Here is a 22,292-nt window from a genome sequence, read left to right on the forward strand (position 1 = left end):
CTGCCTGAGTCACAAAGTATACCCTACCACTGAAATTAACTCTAAACTCAGGTGTGTGGTTTGAATTTCCTACTGTAATATCTGCCTGCATTTGTAAAAGTAAGATGATGTGTTAATTTTTCACTGGGAACCTTGACCTCCTCATTGTGCTTTATCACTCTGCTACAGTTGCTGTGGGAGCTGTGGGATTGAAGTGGTAGCGGTTCAGGCTTTACTGAATATCTGCTTGCACTTGTTGCATAAGTTGAAACATTGTGGTTTCTTTGGAAAGCTCTACCTTAACTGTGCCTTTCTCGTAATCTTTCTCAAATGTGCCTGTACTTGTTAGACGCCTGCCAGTTGTTCATCTTAATTCATTGATTCTTTTCATGATACCAATCCAACTGGCTATGTAGCACAGATGCAACAGGGCCATTTTTTGTTACCTGTGGCTGTATGCCACACCTGGGTGTGTTGCCCCATTTTTCCCCTCCCATCTTTATTTCCTCCTTTACTAATCCACACTTGTTGTAACAGTGTGTCTGTGTGTGTCCATGTGCGTAATTTTGCATTGCTTGAGCTAGAAGCAGTTTGCACCCATGCCAATTTTCTCTGGCCTTGTAGCCCAGTGGGAAGGAGACATAAGTAGGTTAATCAATGCAGGGTAGAGTTGACACAGACAAGACCCAATGAAGAAATCAATGAAGACCTAGGCTAAATCCCATTCTAGACAGGCTTCCTCCTACATTCTAATCATGCATGCTATAGCAGAATGAGCGTTAGAGAGGTATACCCCAACAAGCTAGATAACTGCAAATTGATTGATTTTCCAGATCTTCTGTCATGCCAGTATCACCTAGATATTATTGCATGTATTTCTCTATTGAATGCGTTCACTTTTATCTAAATCGTGAAGTATAGATGGGTAAGAAATTAGGGGGGTTGTTGTGTGATTATGATCAGTTTAATTTACTTGGCAGCACGTAAACAACATGTTTTAATGATTTCAATATAAACTCATCCCTTGCTAATCAGTTAGCATGAGCAGCGGTCGACTTAGGTGCTGGTTGTTTTGACCAGTGAGTTAAGCTAAGGCCAGACTAACGCTGATTCAAAATACATAAATGTAAATGTAAACTGTGGCTCCATTGAGTAAGAAACAATAGAACTGTTATTTTGTTGTTATAATTGCAGTGAACTCTTCTGGACGAATGGATAAATGTTTTCGAATGACAGAATCAGGTAGTGTGTGATCTCGTGTCTTCATCCCATCTTTTCTCCCGTCAGGTAGTCTGAACAGTTTTTCTGACCAGACGGCAGACTTTTAGTCCGGAACAATCTTCTAGTCTGTCCAAGCCTGACGATACCTTGCTGAGCTCCAGCCTGCTGTTGGCCACATCCTTCCAAATGTTTGCTCCACTAAAGCCTGAATCTGTATACTTCTCTACCAGCAGGATACTAGTCTAACAGCTCTTCATCATCCATAGCCATTAAAGGCCGCAACACTTAATTTACCTCTATTGATCTGAGTCAGCAAGCTAGGTTCTGTTGTAGCAATCGCCCCTTTTATTGAGCTCGCAAGCTCAGCTATGGCAGCGGCACTTGATTTAACGTGTGTGTGTGTGTGTTACTGTGTTGTTGCTCAGTGGAGGCTGGCCAACAACAATAACAAGGAGAAAAGGGGCGTGCTGCTGGTGTGTCATTTAGCAGATTCACTGAGTCAGAGCAGCGATGAACAAGTTCACTCCGCTCTTTTGTTCTCTCCTCTCCTCTCCTTTCCTCTCCTCTCCTCTCCTCTCCTATCCTCTCCTCTCCTCTCCTCTCCTCTCCTCTCCTCTCCTCTCTATACCTGAAATCTTAAACCAGGGTGTGTTAGAGCCATCTGTCATGCTCTGTTTCCTCTCCTCAATATATTATGAAGGCCTGTCATACAGGTTCTGTGTATCGATGAGACGGTCATGCAGTTTTAGGATGGTGCAGTGCAGCACATGCTTTGTGTGCAACATTGCAAATTTGGTGTCCGACTGCTTGACCTGGATTGATGAAATAATATTTGACAAGTTGTTGCGTTAGGAATCGCCGCTGAATTCTGACTTTGCTGGACTGTCTTCTCAATTCGTGGGTGTGCGTTTGGGTGTGTGTAACTGGAGCCAGAGCCTCCTAAACAGGTTGGCAGTGATAATCTCATTGATCAGTGGTTTGTCACAGGAGCTAATTGTCTCATATTTAAGGAGGAAGGGGTAAAATTCCTAAAATGCTTTGCTAAAAATGCGTCTTTGCACAGTTGGCGTGATCTGCCCATTTGGCACTGAATATCATGTCCTCTCTACTTCTCTTAACTCTGTTTTAGAGGTGTTGTTTGCGACAGTCATACCCCCTCCCATCTTTTTCCCCTCCCTCTCCATCCTGCTGCCTGCCTCCTCATCTCCGCTCCCTTCATACATGCATGCAGCAGTACTGGATGGAGTGCAATAAAACTCAGACAGAGCAAGCAGAAAAGCAGGCAGCAGCTGTAGCTCAGCTCTTTATGGTCCTGCAGGGCTGCAGCGCGCGTCTCTGACTTCTATTTAACACCTAGCTTAACCAGGGGAGTGCAGGGTACACTGTGTGCTTCTGGCTACTGAGTAGCACTCTGTTTCTTGTTTTCTCCCTCTCTCTCTTTTTTCTCTCTCTCTCCCTCTCTCTTTTTTCTCTCTCTCTTCTCTCTCTCTCTCTCTCTCTCCTCTCTCTCTCTCTCTCTCTCTCTCTCTCTCTCTCTCTCTCTCTCTCTCTCTCTCTCTCTCTCTTCTCTCTCTCTCTCTCTCTCTCTCTCTCTCTCTCTCTCTCACTCACTCACTCACTCACTCACTCACTCACTCACTCACTCACACACACACGCACATAAATGCATACATACACACACACACACTAGTTTATTATTGCTGAGGTGTGCAACCCAAGCTCTCTTACACAGCTCTTTGTTGCTGAGCACATTGGTGATAAATTATTATTCATTAAATCAAATAGACCCATGTTTCTCCCTCACTCTTTGTTTGTCAGTCCCCCCCCCCCCCCCCACACACACACACACACATACACACACACACAGTGATTAATATACTGTGTGTGTTAATACTGTGTAGTAGGCAAGGGACTTTCTCCTCAGAACAGACTGTGGGAATGTGCTTCTGGCCTTTCCGGGCGTCCCCTCCACCCCCCCACCCCACCCCAACCCTCGGGAAGTGTGTACACACACACTCGCTCCACAGCAGAGTAACGCTTTTCCAAGGACATAGTGTACAGTGGAACACACACACTACCCAAATGTACATGCATGCACACGTACGCTCTGGTCACAGAGGCACACACTGGGGCACTAAACACACATGGTTGCTAAACACTGGTTCACTAGGGCACTTGTAGGTTAAGAAGCACAGGTATGTTGTTGACAGGAACAGACACGTACCTGGTGCTGTCCCCCCTCCAGAAAACAGCACGGCTTCAATTGAAATATTAGTTTCACAGTTTACACATGTCAAATTCTGGGCTTCTTCACCCTTTTGGGGGGAATTTTATGTCAGCTAGGGTAATTTTTGAAGAATTTTGGAATCTCTGTGAATTTTTACTAGGGATAGGCACAAATATTTCAGTATTTGAGTCAGTCCCTGAAATGGAGATGGAATCTAGATTTTTACATCCATATATCCTCTCTGGTTAACATACAATAATGACTATTTATTAACTTCGGTCAAATAAAAAGTCCTGCCTACAATACACTGGGTAACGGCCCCTTTTTGAAATAATTATGGCTGACAATTTTGATCAGTGGAGTGGGTGGTGGTCAGGGGTGTAAAAACTGATTATCAAACCATGATGAAATACTGAAATACAGTATTTGATGAAATACTGGAAGCTGGCATGAATGATGGGGAGCCTTACCTTGAAGGCACGACAGCGATTTATTAACGCTCTTTTTGGGGGCGCTACTGCACTATGGATTCGGAGCAAAATGAGACAGAACTTTACATAAACAAGTCATGTATCCCATCCAACCAAAATCTGTTCCAATCGTGAAAAAGCAGACTTTGATTTGTGAAAAAAATTCATCCATTTATAGTTTATACTGTTTACACAATACGAGTGGGGAAAAATATATTTTTTTACCACAGTATACAGTAAAAGCGAGTTTTACGATTGGCGTTAATGCGAAGTCTCCTCACGTAATGCCTTCCCCATTCTTTCCGGTCACATCCTTCCCCTATGCAAGTGGCTTTATACTGAACCTGTACTTTTTTGTTTGTTTTTTTGTTGAAATGCTTTATAGAAGAATCTCAAAAAAAACTTTTAATTTTGTTGCAAAGTAGTTTGCCAGCTTATTTTTTTCTTTTTCAACAATTGCCACTAGTATCACACATTTTTAAATAAGGATTTCTCAGACAAAGCAGCCCAGCTTTCCTCCCACCCTACACTCAGAAAAGGTCAATAGGATAAATAACATTAAAATACTGTTGACAAAACTGTCTGCATTAGTAAACATGTTGGCCGATTCTTTCTAGTAACCATCCTCTTAGCTTTGCAAGCTCTGATTCTCTGTCGGGGTCAGGCGTCATGGCTGCTGTATCTGCAGGCATTTGTAACAACTTGCTGATTTCACTAATTACTTCTCATGGTTGAACATGCAAGATAACTGGAGAAATCAGGCATAGGTGAGTTTCATTTTTGCAAACCTACCAAGGTTTCTGGTAAGAGTTTGGACATTTTATTTTATTCAATTTAGTCAAGTCCTTTTTTGTTTTCCCAAATTCCCGAAATAGCCCTGAAGCCTGTTATCAAATCAAGTTTGGGTAGCTAAGACTTAAGACTGTGATGATAGCATCACTGAGTTGCAGCTGCAATTCAGTCACAGACATTTACAAGAAGAATGTAACAAATTGTCTTCTGGACTCAGTCTCCATTCACTCCCTTCAGAAATACCCTGTTTTGACGGCTGCTGCTTCCTCTTCATGTCTGAGCCAGCCTGTCCACATCTGACCTACTGTGGTCCTTACTGTGTGTGTGTGTGTGTGTGTGTGTGTGTGACAGACCCAGGGCCTGCTGCTGGATCAAAGACCCAGACTGTTTTCCGTTTCGGTTGATGTTTGGTCTAGATCTAAAACAAGTGAAAGATGTGTCGTAGCCATTCTCATTGTATTCATGTCACGCTCCTAATCACCACTCTTTCTCTCCCTTTTCTTTCTCTCCCATACACACACACAAACACACTCTCCATTAACCTCAGACACACAACAATATTGTTCTCTAGCAGTGGCTTATAGCCGTGATCTGAAGTTACGTTTTATTTAGACTGTGAACAGCACAGTTGGTCAGACATACGCGCCTGCTTGACACGGTTAACCTTTGTCCTGAATATAGCCTCTGTGCTTCTCTGTCCCACCAGCGGGTCATTCATTCTGACATGCGCGAACACACACACACACACACACACACACACACACACACACACACACACACACACACAGACAGATAGATTCAGCCTTCAAAATTGACATGCTGACATCTGCTACAGGCCAACAACATCCAGTGGTTCATGTTATTTGCTTATCACTTGACTGACTATATAAGAATAACTGGGAAACATCTTGCATTTAGTTTTCTTAGAGGCTGTGCTGAGCATGAAGTCACAAGTTTACTTTGCATGGTAATGCTGAAGCTTGTCTGGCTCCACCAAGTGTACAAAAGGATGGTGGTTGTTTTATATGTTGCTGAAATGTGAGTGTGTTTTTTTAAACAATTTAATGATATTGATTCTCCTCAATCCAATCTGTTCAGTCACTACACTACACTGCACAGATGGGGGGGTGTTGGGAGAGGTAAGGGGGGGAGGGGACACACTGAGGGAGATGAAGGGGAAAGGAGACAAAGAGGAATGAAAAGTGAAGCGGACACACACTCACCTTGGCAAGAGCGATCAAAATGCTGACAGCAGCACAAAGTCAGATTCCCGTCTGGTGGGCATGCAGTACACACACACATATACACACACACACTCACATACACACCAGCCCCATCTTATTACCTAGGAATCTATTCTACAGTGGATGCCTAGTTTGCTCCGTCTCTATCTGTCGGTCTAGCTCTCTTTCTCTCTACATGTATCTCTCTCCATACACAGACCAAAATTAACACAAACCAAGCAGCAAATGCCGGTAAAATTTGTCTTGGTGTCACCCGCCACACTGGCCGGTAACTTATTGAATCAATGGCATTTGAGTGCCTCAGGTTAAATACAATCTTTGGCCTTTGATTGTTCCTAAACTTTGTCCTTGCCCAAGCAACGTACACTGTCTCTGACCGTGAGCAAATCAAATGAAATCAAACCGATGGCTCTGTGTCAGACAGGCTCCTGATTGGCTACCTGTTGTGCTGCTCGATACAAAGCAGTAATGTCTAAGCTTCTGCAAACTTTTCCTCCTGTTTCCCTGCTACCTGGATGGTTAACTAGCTAAAAGTTAACTAGAGGACTAATATCAAAGTGGGAAATATTCTGTGCACACTAAGGATGTAACACTACATTCAGATAACAGTTCGATTCGAGACACAATACTAGTTTGACATTATAGTGATGTTTTGAGCAAAATCTGAATGAAGACAATTTTGACTGGCAAAAATCTATTTATAGTTCTGAGGGAAAACAAAAACAAAACTGCAAGGCTCCCTTACAACACTTGCAAACAGCTTTGTCTTGTCAGCTGTCTTGTTGCAGTTTTCTTCCTTAATTGGAAACCCAAAACGCTGCCAGACAGCAGACTTAAAACTTGACTGACCATCCTCAGTTTCAGTTTCGCCTGAGTTCATCTTCTCTCCTGCTGCATCTAAACAGCAGTGACTTCAGCAGGGCTCACCGGAAGTGTGATGACCGAAGCTAAAACTTGCGGGCCTTGCTCTCTCTAGTGTTCAAACAATCAAACGGAGAAAAACCATTCTGAAATTCATGAGAATTTTATTAGGTCTTGGATATTAGACTGCAGCTCCATGATGCATATCGTCAGATATCTGTGTCGCTAAATTTTGTGTCACAGACTTTCGTTACATCCCTAGTGCACACAAATACACAAGTGCCACTCCTCAACTCTCTGCATGCCTGCATACATATTCTCTCTCTCCCTCTCTCTGTCTCTGTCTCTGTCTCTCTCTCCCTCCCTCCCTCTCTCTCTCTCCCTCTGTCTCTATCTATTCTAGTGCCACTCCAACTCTCAGCAGAGTCTCTCAGATCTAGAACAATGGGTCTGAATGTAGCTCAGTCATCTGACTGGAGTTAGCCCGACCACGGTCTGGGGCGGCTGACCCACACACAGACTGAGAACAATACTTTCTTTTTTTCAAACTTAAGTAGGTGGCGACTTTTTAGGGGTTAAAATCTCTGATCCTGTCTGTTGTGACAAGAGAGCGCTCCTCCAAGGCAGACACACCACAACACAAACAAGCCATTTAAAAAGAAACCATTCCCTAACCTGACATCATTATGCTAATAGATTACAAGTGTCATGTCGCTGATTCCACTGTGTGTGTGTGTGTGTGGGTGCACGTGTCCTCTTAAAGAGAGACAGAGATACACTGAGATTTTGCAAAAAAAAGCAGTCCTAACCTTGTTCTCTGTGTTTTGCAGCCCAGAATGTGACAGTGGAGGAGATTCTCTCTGCCTATCGACAGGCCTGTCAGAAGCTCAACTGCAAACCCATCCCCAAAGTGCTCAAACAGATACAGGTGAGGCTCGACTAAACACAAACACAAACTAACAACTACAGAAGAGCCAGATCAAAAAACACATTCACACACACAGTTGTACACACACACACATACAGCATTGTAGTCAGCCTGACACTGACCCACTCACAACTAGCCTTGACACCTAGTCTCTCTTGATTGATATTGTTTGTTTTGTTATGGTTTTTAAAGGTTTTTATTTCACCCAATGGAAGATGCCATTGGGTGTAACATTTCTAGTTGTGATTTGTCCATTTTTGTATAGCCCACAGGTTTATTTCTATACCTTTTTTTTATCCTTTTTTTTTTTTGGAGCCTGTGCCGCTGCGATAAGGACTTGGCCTGAATGGTACAACATGCTCTACTGGTTGAGCCACCGAAGCGCCCGATTCTTGATATTGGATGCAGTGTATAGATTTATGGATGTTGCTAATCTTTTTTGAGTGTCGATTAACCTTTTGACTGTCATACCCTGTCACCTGGATGGTCTTTTTACCTCACAAGGTACTGATTTACCTTCGACCTATGATTGGACCATCTTATTTCCTGTTCCCCTATATACACAGGCCCCATTATAATGTTTATTCAGATACCTGAGGAACGTCACTTGACTGAAACATTGTGTCTTGAAATAGTGAAGACAGTGTGTGGGAGTCTACAGATTTTGATTTCACCCAGTGGGAAATGCAGATTTTTAAAAACAATGTCAGTTAAATGTTGATGAATGAGGGCAGTTGAATTTGAAATTATACTATTGGCTGCCTCTAGGGGAACCTTCATAATCCCTTGTCAAATCCCCTGGCAGAGTTGCAAGCCATCACAGCCCTAACTTGCTGAACTGCTGTGGATCAGTCCAGTAGCACCCAGTAGAGAGGCGGTTCTTTTCCCAGCAAGGGTGGTTGTTACTCCAGCAGGCAGAAGGGCGTTTCATGTTATTCATTTTCTGGCCTTTTTTGTGGCTGTTCTGGGTTAGTCAGCACGGTCATGTGTGCCGTAATCCCTCTGTATAAGCAGTTCTTAAAATCCAGTAGGGAAAGCCTTAGGGCTGTTTGTTTTTATATTGGTGCCTACCTCGTGTCTGTGTACGTGCGTTTGTGCAAACGCATGCAAGCACACTTGATGTGTGCGGGGATTGTGGACACGTTCAAGTGTTTCCTCCTATGTGGCCATTGTTTCTGCTAAAATCCCACTGCATTTGAGACTTTGCTTTGTTTTGGTCACAGAGAACAGAGAGGAGGCGAAACAATGAATGAATGGGCAAAGAAACCCACAAGGCTTTTTTTGACCTCAAATGACTCCCCCTGTGGCTAACATGGAAAAGAGGGAGGATTGACTGTACTGGCGATTGGCCTGTTGCTCTAATGCTATCAAATGCTCCAGTGATTACCAAGTCTTAATGATGCTCAAAGCATGATATTAGATAATGGTTTTTGAGCCAGGAGAGAGGCACAGAAACATGGAGAAAAAGTAAAGAATGTTTGGGTTAACGAAGGTCTAGGTGATGTGAGTACTGGGAGAACAGATCAAAGAATATAGATGATGAGATTACATGGCATCTAGGCTAGTATTTACTCAAGTGCTAAACCCTCAAGACGGCCCACCCCTCACCAAACAGACACACACCTTAAGCACATGCAGACAGCACACTGACTTACAAACCTCCATTCTTACCTTCGCAAACAGTCAAACAAAATACTAAATTTACCTTCCCTATTGTTTAAATGTATGACAGTTACAGGGAGTAACCCTACAGAGTAATGAGGCCTTCCTGCAGAGTGTCCATGAAAGGATGGAAGCAGGTTTCAGGTTTCTTGGTCCTTTGTGACCTGAGGAGGCAAGTGGTCTTGGTCCTGCATCTAGACGATGAATCCAACCACAGCATTTTCTGTTATCAGTCTAGACGGAGATAAAGATGGTACTTTCAAGTATGTGTAGGTGAAACACAGGTATTAACCATAAAACTTCCAATAAAGACCAAGTGTCAAATAGTGGCCGGATCTAACAATAGCCGGGGAGTGTTGTATGTGTGCATAGATAAAGGGTTAAATATAAAATAATAAAAAAATATAGCAGAATTTCCAGAGATGAGTCTATATTCATACAATATTTATAGCCTAAAATATCTTTAAAATTACTCAAATAACTCAAAATATGTTACAAAAATTATGTTGAATGTAGTGGAACACGCTGACATGTTTATCTCACTGCCATAGATGCAGGCAGCGTTGCGAAAGCCTTAAAATTAATTACGCAAACATAACTCTGCTGCTTGGATCGTCATTCAGCATTGCTCCTTTGTTTGCTCCTACGTTTGTTAGTCAAAAATACGTGACAGAGAACTTTTTTGTATTTACTCTTGTGGCTTTGGCAGTTTTTGTTTGATTGCCCTTTGATTGATGCTTTATTTGCAAGACTGATGACCGGTATGTTCTGGTAGCCAACTGGTATGTTACCATGAATAAATCACATTTTTTGATGAAGTAGTAAATTGTTTTTCTTAAATATATCAACCACATATTCAGCAGTAGTAGAAGCAGTTGTAGTAGTAGTATCTGGTATCAGTTGCCTATAGCAGTATTATTTTTAGGCCTAAAAAGGCAATGGTATCAATTTGAGCAGCAATTCTTTACAGAATACCAGTAAATGCAGTCACTTATAGGCATACCGGGTACTGTGGACCTGCCAAAAGAAATAATGGGCTGTTTCTAATAATAGCCTGTCTATAATAAAGGCTTGGTGCTCTCTTTTGTCGAGGTAAATAAAGGCCCCAGCCATTATTGGAAGTTTTACGGTAGATCAGATAACATTGCCTTTTGAACTGGGGGTATGCAAGCGTATGTGTATCTGCTTGTGTCTTAGTGTGTGTGTGTGTGTGTGTGTCTGTGAGAATGTCTTGTCACCAGACTGAGTCTCCCCTAGTGAGAGTGGCAGGACAGAGGCGTTGGCAGAGCTTGCCTTCGCAGCAGGGACACATTAGCACTGTCTCCTGTTTGTTCTGTTGCACACTACTGCACCCAACACACACTCCATGACCCTTCACTGGGCCCCTCCGGCGGAGCTTCGCACACACACACGCACACACACGCACCTGCATGTGTGTGTCTGTTTGAGAGCGATGATGTTGATACAAGGCAAACCTCAAATGGCATCACATCTGTGATGTGAGAGACTCGGCAAAGAAATCCCTCCCGACCTTCTCCCCGCACGCTAGATCAGCTGAGAGAGAGAAGTTGGTCTGACATCACGGCTACTTGTGGAAAGACACACCAATGTGCTAAGCTGCTGCTCTGCTCTGTGCTGCTGTGGGCCTCGTTTAGACCTATGATCTGGGTAAATTTCCACTGGGAGTCGACTGGCTGGGGAGTCATCATCATCACTGGCGTCTCTCTCCCTCTCTCTCCCCCCTTCCCTCCATCACCCTCTGCTTTCCCTCTTCATGACTCTACATCGTTTCTTTTCTACATCTTTTTATCTTGTCTTTTTTCATATGTGCACTGTCTGGCCTCTCCCCCTCTCCCTTCCTCCCTCCCTTCCTCCCTTCCCTGTAGTCTGTGGTCCACTACAGCCCCCTCTCGTTTCTGCTTAGTCATCCTTGGAATAACCCAGCCATATAAACAGGCCAGTCAAACCAAATGACTGGCCAGAAAGAGGGGGGGGGGGGGGGTCAGTAAGAAGAGTTCAGCCATTTACTGTTTTTTCCTTGTCGCTGTAAATGCTTTCTTTATTAAGTCCAACTGGACTGTACACGTGGCAGCTTTCCAGGGGCCCTACAGGTTCTGTACATTTAAGGGCAGTTGTGTCTATGTGTTTGTACGAGCGAGTGTTTGGCTGCTATGTGTTGAATGCCTGCTCCTCAGTAACCCCTGCCAGAGTCTTAAGACCTGGACACTTGGCAGCCTTGTGTCACATTTCTGCCGCTGCAATTCCCTAAGAGACAAGTGGTTTCCCTATTACACAATCCCTCACACGCAGGCAAAAGGTGCACACTTGCTTTCTCAAAATACACAGAAACACACGACTTTCCTTAAATGGTAGCGCAGTATCTGTGGAGTAAGACTTTTGCTGCACATGCCACATACTCACACATCAACGCTTTCAGACTTGGCGACATCCACATACTGTGCTGACACACACTCCTTTTGTGCCATGAAAGCCTGTGTGCAGAGCACAGACATATCGGGTTGCTTATTCATAGTCCTTCCCCCCCAGACAAAGACATAGTAGGGAGGGAAGTGGAGGGCCAAACGGTCGAAAAAGGCCATTCAGGGCCACATAGAGTCCACTAACAACAGGCCACAAAACCTTCTCACATGCACATGTACTTGTGCTCGATGGCCTCCTAACTCTTCTGTCACACCCAGACGTCATATTGTTTTCTTGATTTCAATTCCAATGTTATTACGTAAGGGAAATTGGGTTTGCAGAAAGAGTTTACAGTAAAACCACATAATAAAAACAATAAAAATGTATAACGAATAACAAGTCACCACAGCATAACACGCAAGACCAGACAGGGAATCAATAGCTTGGTATAGTGTAATACAGGGTCCCCAGCCCCCAACATATACACACACACACACACCAATGCAAATGCACACTGTGCACTGTACACTATTTTTGCCTCTAGCAGCTCTGTCAGAGTCGTATTTGTACTGATAAAGACATTCTCGCTGACAGGTGCCTAACTCAACTGGAGGCGAAGATTGACTTGCTGTTAAATTGCCCAAAATGTGCGTGTCTGCTTGTGTTCAGATAGTCAACACCACCTGAAGGCTAAAGGGCAACCAGGCTTTTTGCAGTAGACCATATTTCAAAACAAACATCGTGGAAAATACTGTCGAAAGGGCATTGTTCTTTTTTGCTGTTTTCCATACTTTCGCATATTATTCAGTTCAGCAGACCACTTCAGACAGTTTCAAAGACCACAGCCTTTGTTAACTGAATTATCTTTGAAATGACTAACCCACTTGATGCAATGTTTAGTCTCACTGTGTTTCTTAAACTTCTTACCAATACGACAACACAGCTCATTAAATGCGGCATTTGATTACCAACAGATCTTTTCACAACAGGCGCCCATAGTGTGATACATTACAACAAAATTGAATGCTATTGACTTGAACAAATTGGAAGCCGTTAAGTCACGCAGGAGGCCATGAACTCTGATGTACTACCAAGCTTCAGTATGTTAGGCTTGCACACAGATAACTGATGGCAGTGTGGCACGAGCGTGGAGGTTATAGAGTTCATGCTGAATGGGCTGGGCAGTGCAGTGCAGTGGAGAGGGATTTGCTGGTACATAGTTTCGAGGACAGCTCTGTGTGTGTGTGTGTGTGTGTGTGTGTGTGTGTGTGTGTGTGGGAGTGTGTTTTCACCAGGTCAAGGGGTTACATATCTCTGCACCTTTTCCATGTGTTGATGGTCTGGTGTCAGGCTGTGTCACAAGATAGAAAAGAGGGCCATCAGGGCACACACATACACACAAAAATACACACACACACACACACACACACACACACACACACACACACACACACACACACACACACTGAGCAGTATAGGCACAGGTTAATGAAGCCACTGGCAAGCAGGATGGGTTCACAGTTGAGTGAATGGTCATGGCACATTTACGAATTGGCACAGCCCCTCTTATCTAGTATGCTGTTCATATCTAAACTGCCATCCCCGGGACTCGCTGTTCACACTGTTGCAAAATGGTTGCTGCTGCAGTACTTCCCTAGCAGACCTCACCAGCGGTACCAGAACTCACCAGCACACAGGGACAGAGACGCACACACACCCTGAGTGTGTCCTGCAGATGCTTTTCTTTGCAGCAGAGGTTTATCTTAGTTTACACAGGATCTGTATTTTATCCCCCATGCTGATTGATTCCATGCACTCCTGCGTGATGTGAAAGATTCACCATTTAAAAAGCAATGTTTGTTTCCATGGTGAAATACACAAACTCAACTGTGTGCAGCTTACGTTGCTTCTTTTTGTTTCTGTAGGAACTGAAAGACCTGACCCAGCGAAATGAATGCTTAGACCTAAAAGGTAAGCACAAAAACACACTCACACACAATACTTAACATTTTTAGGCTTTTTTGCCTTTGGAATCAACAGGCATTGGAAAGAGACATTTTCATATTGGGAGATTGATTACTATTTTGATGAACTTCATTTGACACAAGAACTTATTGTGTGTTATTGTTAAATGGTGAATTGACTTGTGTGTCCAGGTGAGAAGCTGGACTACAAGGCATGTGAATCTCTGGAAGAGGTTTTGAAGAGGGTCCAGTTTAAAGTGGTGGACCTGGAGCAAACCAACCTGGATGAAGATGTAAGAGGATCCCATCTTTCACATCCTTCATTCCTCCCAGTCCATCCTGCACACCTATATCTTTCATCCTTCTGTCACCTCTCCTTCTCTCTCATCTCTCACCCTCTTCCACTGTTACTTTAGTCCCCTTTCCGATCCTCTCTCCCACTCTTACTGCACTGGCAGGATGTGGAGTGTTTGTCATGGTTTTTCTGATTACTGCAGATGTCAGTGTGTGTAAACACCATTAGGGAGGTTTGGGTTCTAGACACGCACAGACAGAGACAGTGCAGCACTGTAGAGCAGAGGCACACCGGCCCTGACCACTTCCCATCACACACAGCTCCGAATATATGTTGCAACGGCCTTGAGGCTGTGTATCACACACAGATGCAAGCCTTGGCTTCAGCCCCATCCAGATAGGATTAGTTTCTCCACAGTAAGTAGGGTAATTTTAATTATTACGTGAGCTACTTGTTAATTTCAATCCTGTCCGGAGCCCCCCCCTCGACCCCAGTATTAATATAGTCCCCATTCGCCTACTGTTTTTTCAGCACACTTGTAGGTGGTCTGATAATTCTAGTCTTGTCTGGAGAGACATGTGTTTCAACCCATTTGCAGATGATTTGAGTGGCAGTCGTGTTACTGCCTGATTGTCAATGAACGCACAATTTTATTTTTGTCTGTGAAAGTGAAGACGGGCTGACATGGAAGCGCTTGAGGAGGCTTTTGCTAATTTAATTGCTACAAACCCACATACAAATGCACTCCTTGGGAGCCAATAAAAGATAGGCTTAAGTTAAAGTCCATCAGGAGAGCTATATCCTACAAGCTGCTATGATGGGTTGTTGTAATGAGAGCTACAGGTCAAGTCTATCTGTAGCCTCACCAGGGCTACATTTTTTGGAACCACTGTGGAGGTGACATCCATACCCTTTATCATACTAATCAAATGCCTATCTATTAAAGGCACATTGTATAATTCATTAGGCAGAAAATATGCCTAGCCTAACTTGGCCTGTAGGTAAGACTATCCAGTAATGTTTTAACAAACCCTGGACCCATAATTCATAACAGCTTTCTTTTATATAATAATATATTACCAGGGTGGCATGGTGGCTCAGTTGATATCACTATCGCCTCACAGCAAGAGGGACCTGGATCTGACTCCCAGCCCCGGCCCTTCCTGCAACAATGAATAGATGAAAATGATATGACCACTCACACTGGCTGGACTGGGTCCATGATATTCCTGGCTGAATCAGTCCCCAAGTTGAACACATTTGACCCAGTTGCATCCTGGAATAGCATCCTGTAATTTGCCACTGGCTAAAAACCATCCGGAGTGATGAGTAAAATAAGTAAGTAAAAAATCTAGAGCAAATCACCGACTGTTTTTTGCCAAACTGAAAGGTCACCTGGTAACGGAAATCCACTTCAACTGTCTCTGTAATATAGTAATGTGTTACGTTTTTGGCGGCCAACACACATAAGCGGAAGCGAAGATCATGATGCTTTATATCCAGTAATTTAAGGGAATTTGCAGGGACCCTTTATCCCGTATGAATGGTCCCCTGGAAAAACACAAGACCTCCCCTAGTACAACAGATCCAGTTGATTAGGGCTAAAGTCATAGTCTTTACACATAAAAACACACACTATTGGTATTCGTGATTATAAAGTCACCATGCAGGTTTTCTTATTGATACACAAAGCAAAACGCAAGCAGTTATTTATCCATTCAAGTACAATACAGTACACGTAACCAGCTACCTTTTGAAACACATATTTGTATCGGATAATGCACATGCAGCCCAGACACTCACACACCCAAGCATAGCATAATACAAACCGAGGGAACGCACGGTCACATACACACTGTTGTCCCCACATGGAACACTGCCCTGGAAATGTCAGTGAAGTGGTTGAGTGAGTCAGTCACTGAGTCACCGCAGCGCAGCATCCTGGTCTGAGACGAGCGTCTCGCCGCAGGCTGGATCAAAATGAGAAGCGGTGATGGAGGAGAAGAAAACACTGAGAAAGTGGGGCTAGTCGAGCTGAGAGTGGCGCAAGCTGGGATACAAGATAAATGGAATCTGGGGTCAGAAGATGGGTAGGTGGTTGTAATAGGTGTGGGAAATATGGATGGGTTGATTTGGCTGAGTTCTGTGTCTGCAGCAGTGGTGCTGTGTTAGGAATGATGTGGGGAGACAAAAGGAGAGGAAACGCTCTATGAATGGTAGTTTAAGGGGCATGGGGAGGAGCAGGCGTTGGGGAGTGCTAACAGACTGGCTTTTATTGGTCTGGATGTGACTCATCTCCCCCACCCTGTAGATAAACACACACTTGCGTATACACACTAATGTCACCCAATATACACACACACACACACACACACACACACACACACACACACACACACACACAGAGGGGAAGAGGTTGTGAGACTGTGTGGCAGAGCCGTGCAGCAGCCTGCCCGATTTTGTCTCCCTGTCGTCACTCCTCATCAGCCTCAGAGGAAGATGCACTCAGATGCTCTCATACTCCATTTTAATCTGCTAGTCACATACTGCAACTGGCTGCGCAGGGGCAATCCATCATTGGCTGATTATTTTGTTGTTGTTTGCCCTTGCTTTTAGATAATGCTGATTCACAGGTAGGGAGGGACACAGAATCCACATGAGCGCTAATGAGCCAGTAGCTCATTTTGGCTATTATAATATGCAAATTTTTGTTCATGAGCGATAGGCATATTGTGATGAAATATGGGAGGCTAATGGAAAAATACAGAGAGAAGCTAAATCAGCAGCCATCATTTTTGATGCGGCGTCATCAACAGCTTTTAATTTCATTACATAACCAGCATGTCAATGATTGATTAGAGGAAGGAAGACTCCCCCCATTGAGATGTAATCAGTCTATTCAGTCAGGCCCTACCATTTAGGAACCCTCATTACCATAACTTTACTTAGACCGCATGTTTCAAAAAAGATTTTTCATCTTGTAATGAATGGAGTTCATCAGAGACTCCTGTGTCTAGAAGCGAAGAACTCTTAAAACTATTCATTTGTACATGTGCACTATTTCATATCTTGCTGAATATTTGCAACCATTGACAGTAGTCTAGACAAGAGAACTTCTCCTTGCAGCTCTAGTCTCTGCATCCCCACCCCTAGGCCCTCATGGAAACGTCCCAGCAGGTCTCACCTAACCCTGAGGGGCCGTTACCAGGGCAACCGCAGCTGCTCTCAACACTGCCAAGGCTGTATCTCTTAACATCCTTCTATCTTCAGGTTTCATAACAGTTTGCAGAACACCAATGTACTTTGTCATAAACAGCAGGATTTTTTTTCTTCCAACTGTTACATTTGAACCTGAAATTACATCATGTTCAATACGTCTCTCCTCTTCTTCTCTTTTGCTTCTGTCTCTCTCTCTCTCTGCCTCTCAGGGTGCATCAGCTCTGTTTGACATGATCGAATACTACGAGTCGGCCACACACCTCAACATCTCCTTCAATAAGCACATCGGCACCCGAGGATGGCAGGCCGCAGCTCACATGATGAGGAAGGTGGGAGATCATGCCCCCCCCCCCCCAAAGGCATAATAGTTTCTGCAGAGAAATGCAGGTGGGATAGGAATGGGACGGGGTGAATGAAGTGGGTGGAACGAGATAGGATGAGAAGGATGATGGCTGTTCACCCAAATGTAAAATGGAAGAAGGGGCCATGGACCACACTGGACTGTGTGTGTTTGTTCTCCTCCCTCAGAGAGAAAGATGGAGAAAATATGAAATAGCTCTTCATCCTCAAGCCCAAACTGTGCAGTATCACACATTCTGTCTTTAGGCTTTTAGTCGTTTTATGATATCAAAATGCTTTGGTATGCATGTGTGCGGGCCAAAGAAATGGCATTAGGTATTAAAGTCATCGGTCTCAAAGGCTTTTGACTTGAGGCCCTGTCAAGTCCTCTCCTCCTAAAACCTACTTCTTAATGTCAGCTTTGTGCCCAGGGGGAAGGCAGAGGCGCTCCCGATTTTCTGTGGGTGCTGTCTGATACTGGCTGAGCCCGGGTCGGTGCACCCACACCGTTCTGTCAGCACTCTGACATAAGGGTCTGTCCTGCCTCGCTTGTTATTCCGAAGTCAAGCTTTTGCCCTTTTACCGTGTTCTTTGAAGTCAGTCCTCACCATTCAGAATTCAAAATGGGGGGCGTCCTGCTGGATCAGTGGTCTAAGGCGCAATAACCACAACAACCTGAATCTGGAGCAGGACCTTAGTCGCATGCCGCCCCCCTCTCTCCCCCAACCTTTTTTGTCTGTCTTCACTATTATCTGTCTGATAAAGGCAAAATGCCCAAAAATATAATCTTAAAAAAAACAAAAGAATTCAAAATTGGTTGTCAGATAAATGTATTCAAATATCACCCAAAGACTATAATCTCGGGCTGCTGCAATAATTGAATACTCCAATAATCACGATTATAGGAGCCAACTGCAATTATTTTGTATGACCATTGACGTCAACTTTCAAATAAAAGCAAATGTGTTTGCACATTGGTCAAAGTTTATATCCCGTCGCCCCCTAGGTCATTACTTTGATTTGGATCTTGCTGCCTGTGAAATAGCCCAAATCTTCGTGCAGGCAGGTGTGGAGAGGTTAACTGGATGTGGAGATAAACTCCATGGAAACTAATTTCACACATATGATTACTTCAAAGTAATAGTGTGATGAGGCGCACAGAGTTCCTGGACACAAAACATGGGATGTCTGTGGATGAACTGAAAGCGTTCATTGTGCTTCTGTATTTCTGTGAAATATATGCTGTAAAAACACGGATATCAACAGCTTCCGGTCAGAAAACTTTAAACAGACTTCTTCCAGACAAACCATGCCAAGGAACCGCTTCAGAGAAATCCTGCGAGATTGAATCTTTCTTTCCACGAAGGATTTAATTGACTGAGCTTATTATATACATATCCATGTTTGACATTAAGCAAATCTCATCCATCTTGGATATTTCCTATAATTTAATACTGTATAATACTGCAAGGTATAGGAGGAAATGCGAGATGAGTGCGCACGTAAAAACACATTCCAAGAATTAAATTCTATATTCTATTCTATTCTATATTATAGAAGAAATATGTAATGTTTTTATATACCTTACACTTTGTTGCTGTTTATCATTTAACTGCTTAGTTCTTTTTGGTGTTTTGTTAATTCAAGTGCTTTTGGCGATGTGCCTGTAATGTTATACAATCAAATAATGGCTACGCCTCCATTTTCCCCCAGTATATATATTGTCATATTTTAGGAATAGAAATGTAGACAGTAATTTGGTTGTTATTTTTATGATTTTTATTTTACAGCATGATGTTGTATTTCCTTTGTACATTATGTTATTAGATTGCTGTGGATGCTGACATCAGCTGTAGCGCTGTGCAGCCTGTTGGTGTCTTCGCTTGACTGAAGGCGATTCAAAGTCCGCTCATTCTAGCGTGCGCACAAACGCTCTGAAGTTTACAGACACTCTCTTCCCTTGGTCTGACATGTAGCACAGTGAGCAACATGGATCACACTGCAAAGCCACATACGACTTCGCAGATCAGCACATTGTTTATTTTTAATATTGTGACCTATTTATTTGTTATTTCATGTGCTCATTTCATTACTCACTCTCCTTGGGGGGGGACAATTAAATCATTAATCGCAATTATTTGTGAGACGATAATCATCATTAAAAAATTTCAGGATCACCACAGCCCCACTGTAATCTCACCTGTGACTGTGTGATATCTGGCTGATTTGTCGTCGGATCAGTGTTATGCCCAAAAGGCATTTCCCCTGGTTATACGCGTTGATGAGTGTCTGATGAGTGATGAGGTATATTTCAGAAGAACCGCCTGGAGACACCACTCACACCCTCCAGCTTGCAGACTGTTTGTGTCTGAGCTTGTCAATAAAAGACTGGAGCTCATTTCAGCAAAGCCCAATAGATATTTTATGCACAAATGCTTTGGCAACCGCCTATCCTTGAATCCCTGAGGTGAAGCCTTGGATTAAGCAGACAAAGGCCCATATTTCACTGCCTCTGGCCGGTCTGCATGGAGGCTGTGCACAAACACGTCATCATCTTCATCATTCACATCTGCGCATTTGAGGATAATGGTGTATGTTTTATGTATCAGGTCTGATAATGCTCTTAGCTGGCATTGTGAAGCGAGTCCTCAGTTTACCACAGCAGATCAGATTACAGGTAATGGGAGGTCCTGGATTAGGATGGAGAGCAGAGGCATCCAGCTAGAGGATAGAGGGTGCAGAGGTGGAACAGGGGTGGGTGGGTGTGTGTATGTGTGTGTTAGCCAGATGTTTTGAGAATATTACTGCAAGACGTGTTTTCAGTCAGTGTGTGCTTGCGTCATTACTCCACCTGTATTTTCTGATTGTGGTTATGAGGACATAATTTCACACACTATACAGTTTTATAGATGGTGATGTATGCCACCTTTCTCTGTGACATTTTAATTTCTAATTTCTGTGTGTGCTTGTGTGTATGCATACAAAATTGTTTGTGTCTCTGAGGTTGTTTCTAATCATTTGCGTATCTGTGTCTCCCCTCAGACAAGCTCTCTGCAGTATCTTGATGCCCGTAACACCCCTCTGCTGGACCACTCGGCCCCATTTGTGGCGCGAGCCCTCCGGATCAGCGGCAGTCTGGCAGTCCTCCACCTGGAGAACGCTGGCCTGTCTGGCCGACCTCTCATGTTACTGGGTAAGACGGGCAGAGTGCCAGGGGGTTGATGGGATGATGGGAGGCAAGACATGTACAAGGGGAAAGAGGAGGGTTCTCCAGGCTTCAATGAAGTGTTTTATCTGACTGAATATACATTTTTAATCCCTGACTCTGTTTCTCTATCCCTGACTTTCTTTATGTTTTTCCCTAACCTCTTCTCCTCATTCCCACTCCTGCTCCTCCCTCATCTTCCTCTCTTCCCTCATCTTCCTTATCTTTTTTTTTTTCTCTGTCCAGCCACGGCTCTGAAGATGAATATGAACCTGCGGGAATTGTACCTGGCAGACAACAAGCTGAATGGCCTGCAGGACTCGGCCCAACTTGGCAACTTGCTCAAGTTCAACTACAACATCCAGATCTTGGACCTGCGCAACAACCACATCCTAGACTCTGGTAAGCAGGATTGATGGAACGCGAGTACGCGGCACTAAATCTTTTTATAATGTTGTATGCTTCTTCAAGGGAGTTCTATAAAGAAGATTTGTTAACCCTGCGTGCACCTCATTGTCTTCTCACAAACTCAGATGTGATGACACTTTATTGATCCCTGAGGTCATTGCAACAGCAAAAGTAATAGAAGTCAATAGAGAAAAAACTCAAGTGGAGTATAAGCAGTACATACATATAAAGCAATATAACAAATAAACAATAAAAACAGTAAAAGAATAATAAAACAATAAAGCAATGAAACAGAATGTGAACAATGCACATCATGTGCAAATGTGTATTGAATTACCACTGAGAGGGCCGTGTATGTGTACATAAAGTGTTGTGGCAGACTAGCGCAATAAAGGAAACTACTTACAACATATATTACAGAATGTGCCTCCGGATACGTGCATTACCAACCATCCTATGTAACAAAGCTCCTGGACGGAGGAACCATGTGTACAGAGGAACGCAGAGAAAAAGGCGGTGTGCAAAATACATGCCTCATCTGTTCAGAGTATCACTATTATTAGAACAGGACAAGCTAGTTATTGTGAAAGAGTTAGGTATTAATCTCTGTTCCTCTTTTGCTATGTTTGATAACTTGGCTTCATTTTAAGTTTAAATCTCTATTACTATATCAGATTAGAAACTATACTGATCAAACTGGATAACAGTATTACATCAAGGCATGTTTTTCTTTGTTTTTGACTTATTGATATAATTGTGACTATTGAAAATACTGCCCTTCGTTTGAGTTTTACATTTTTACGTTGCCAAATACTCAAATATCCTTATCAATAAGTCTGTAAAGATAATGATCTAAAATCTGTCAACTTGCTCATAATAATTCAATGCATGGAAAAAAATCCTTTGCTATGCTTTCCACTGCTACATATTTTTTAATCTACACTTGACTGACAGCTGCAAGATGCACACACAACAAGAAGCTCTTTCTGGCTACCAAACCTTAATTTAGCTGCCCACAGACACCATGACATGATCAACGCGCTGTATTTTGGTTAAC

General features: G+C 43.3%; 1 protein-coding gene across 1 annotated transcript in view; it reads left to right on the forward strand.

Moving 5' to 3' along the window:
- The window catches only part of ppp1r37 (protein phosphatase 1, regulatory subunit 37), a 44,298-nt gene that overhangs the window by 12,063 nt on the left and 9,943 nt on the right, over nucleotides 1–22,292 (forward strand). Inside the window, exons 2-7 of the mRNA XM_071512581.1 lie at nucleotides 7,625–7,722; nucleotides 13,731–13,776; nucleotides 13,962–14,062; nucleotides 17,493–17,612; nucleotides 20,665–20,815; nucleotides 21,074–21,229. Of these exons, the coding sequence (XP_071368682.1) occupies nucleotides 7,625–7,722; nucleotides 13,731–13,776; nucleotides 13,962–14,062; nucleotides 17,493–17,612; nucleotides 20,665–20,815; nucleotides 21,074–21,229 (672 nt within the window). The remainder of the gene's footprint in view (nucleotides 1–7,624; nucleotides 7,723–13,730; nucleotides 13,777–13,961; nucleotides 14,063–17,492; nucleotides 17,613–20,664; nucleotides 20,816–21,073; nucleotides 21,230–22,292) is intronic.

Source organism: Centroberyx affinis, unplaced genomic scaffold (assembly GCF_046629955.1).
Source record: "Centroberyx affinis isolate AG114_WGS23_722 - 3 ecotype Tasmania unplaced genomic scaffold, CSIRO-AGI_Caff_v1 ptg006358l_1, whole genome shotgun sequence".
NCBI classification, from domain to species: domain Eukaryota; kingdom Metazoa; phylum Chordata; class Actinopteri; order Beryciformes; family Berycidae; genus Centroberyx; species Centroberyx affinis.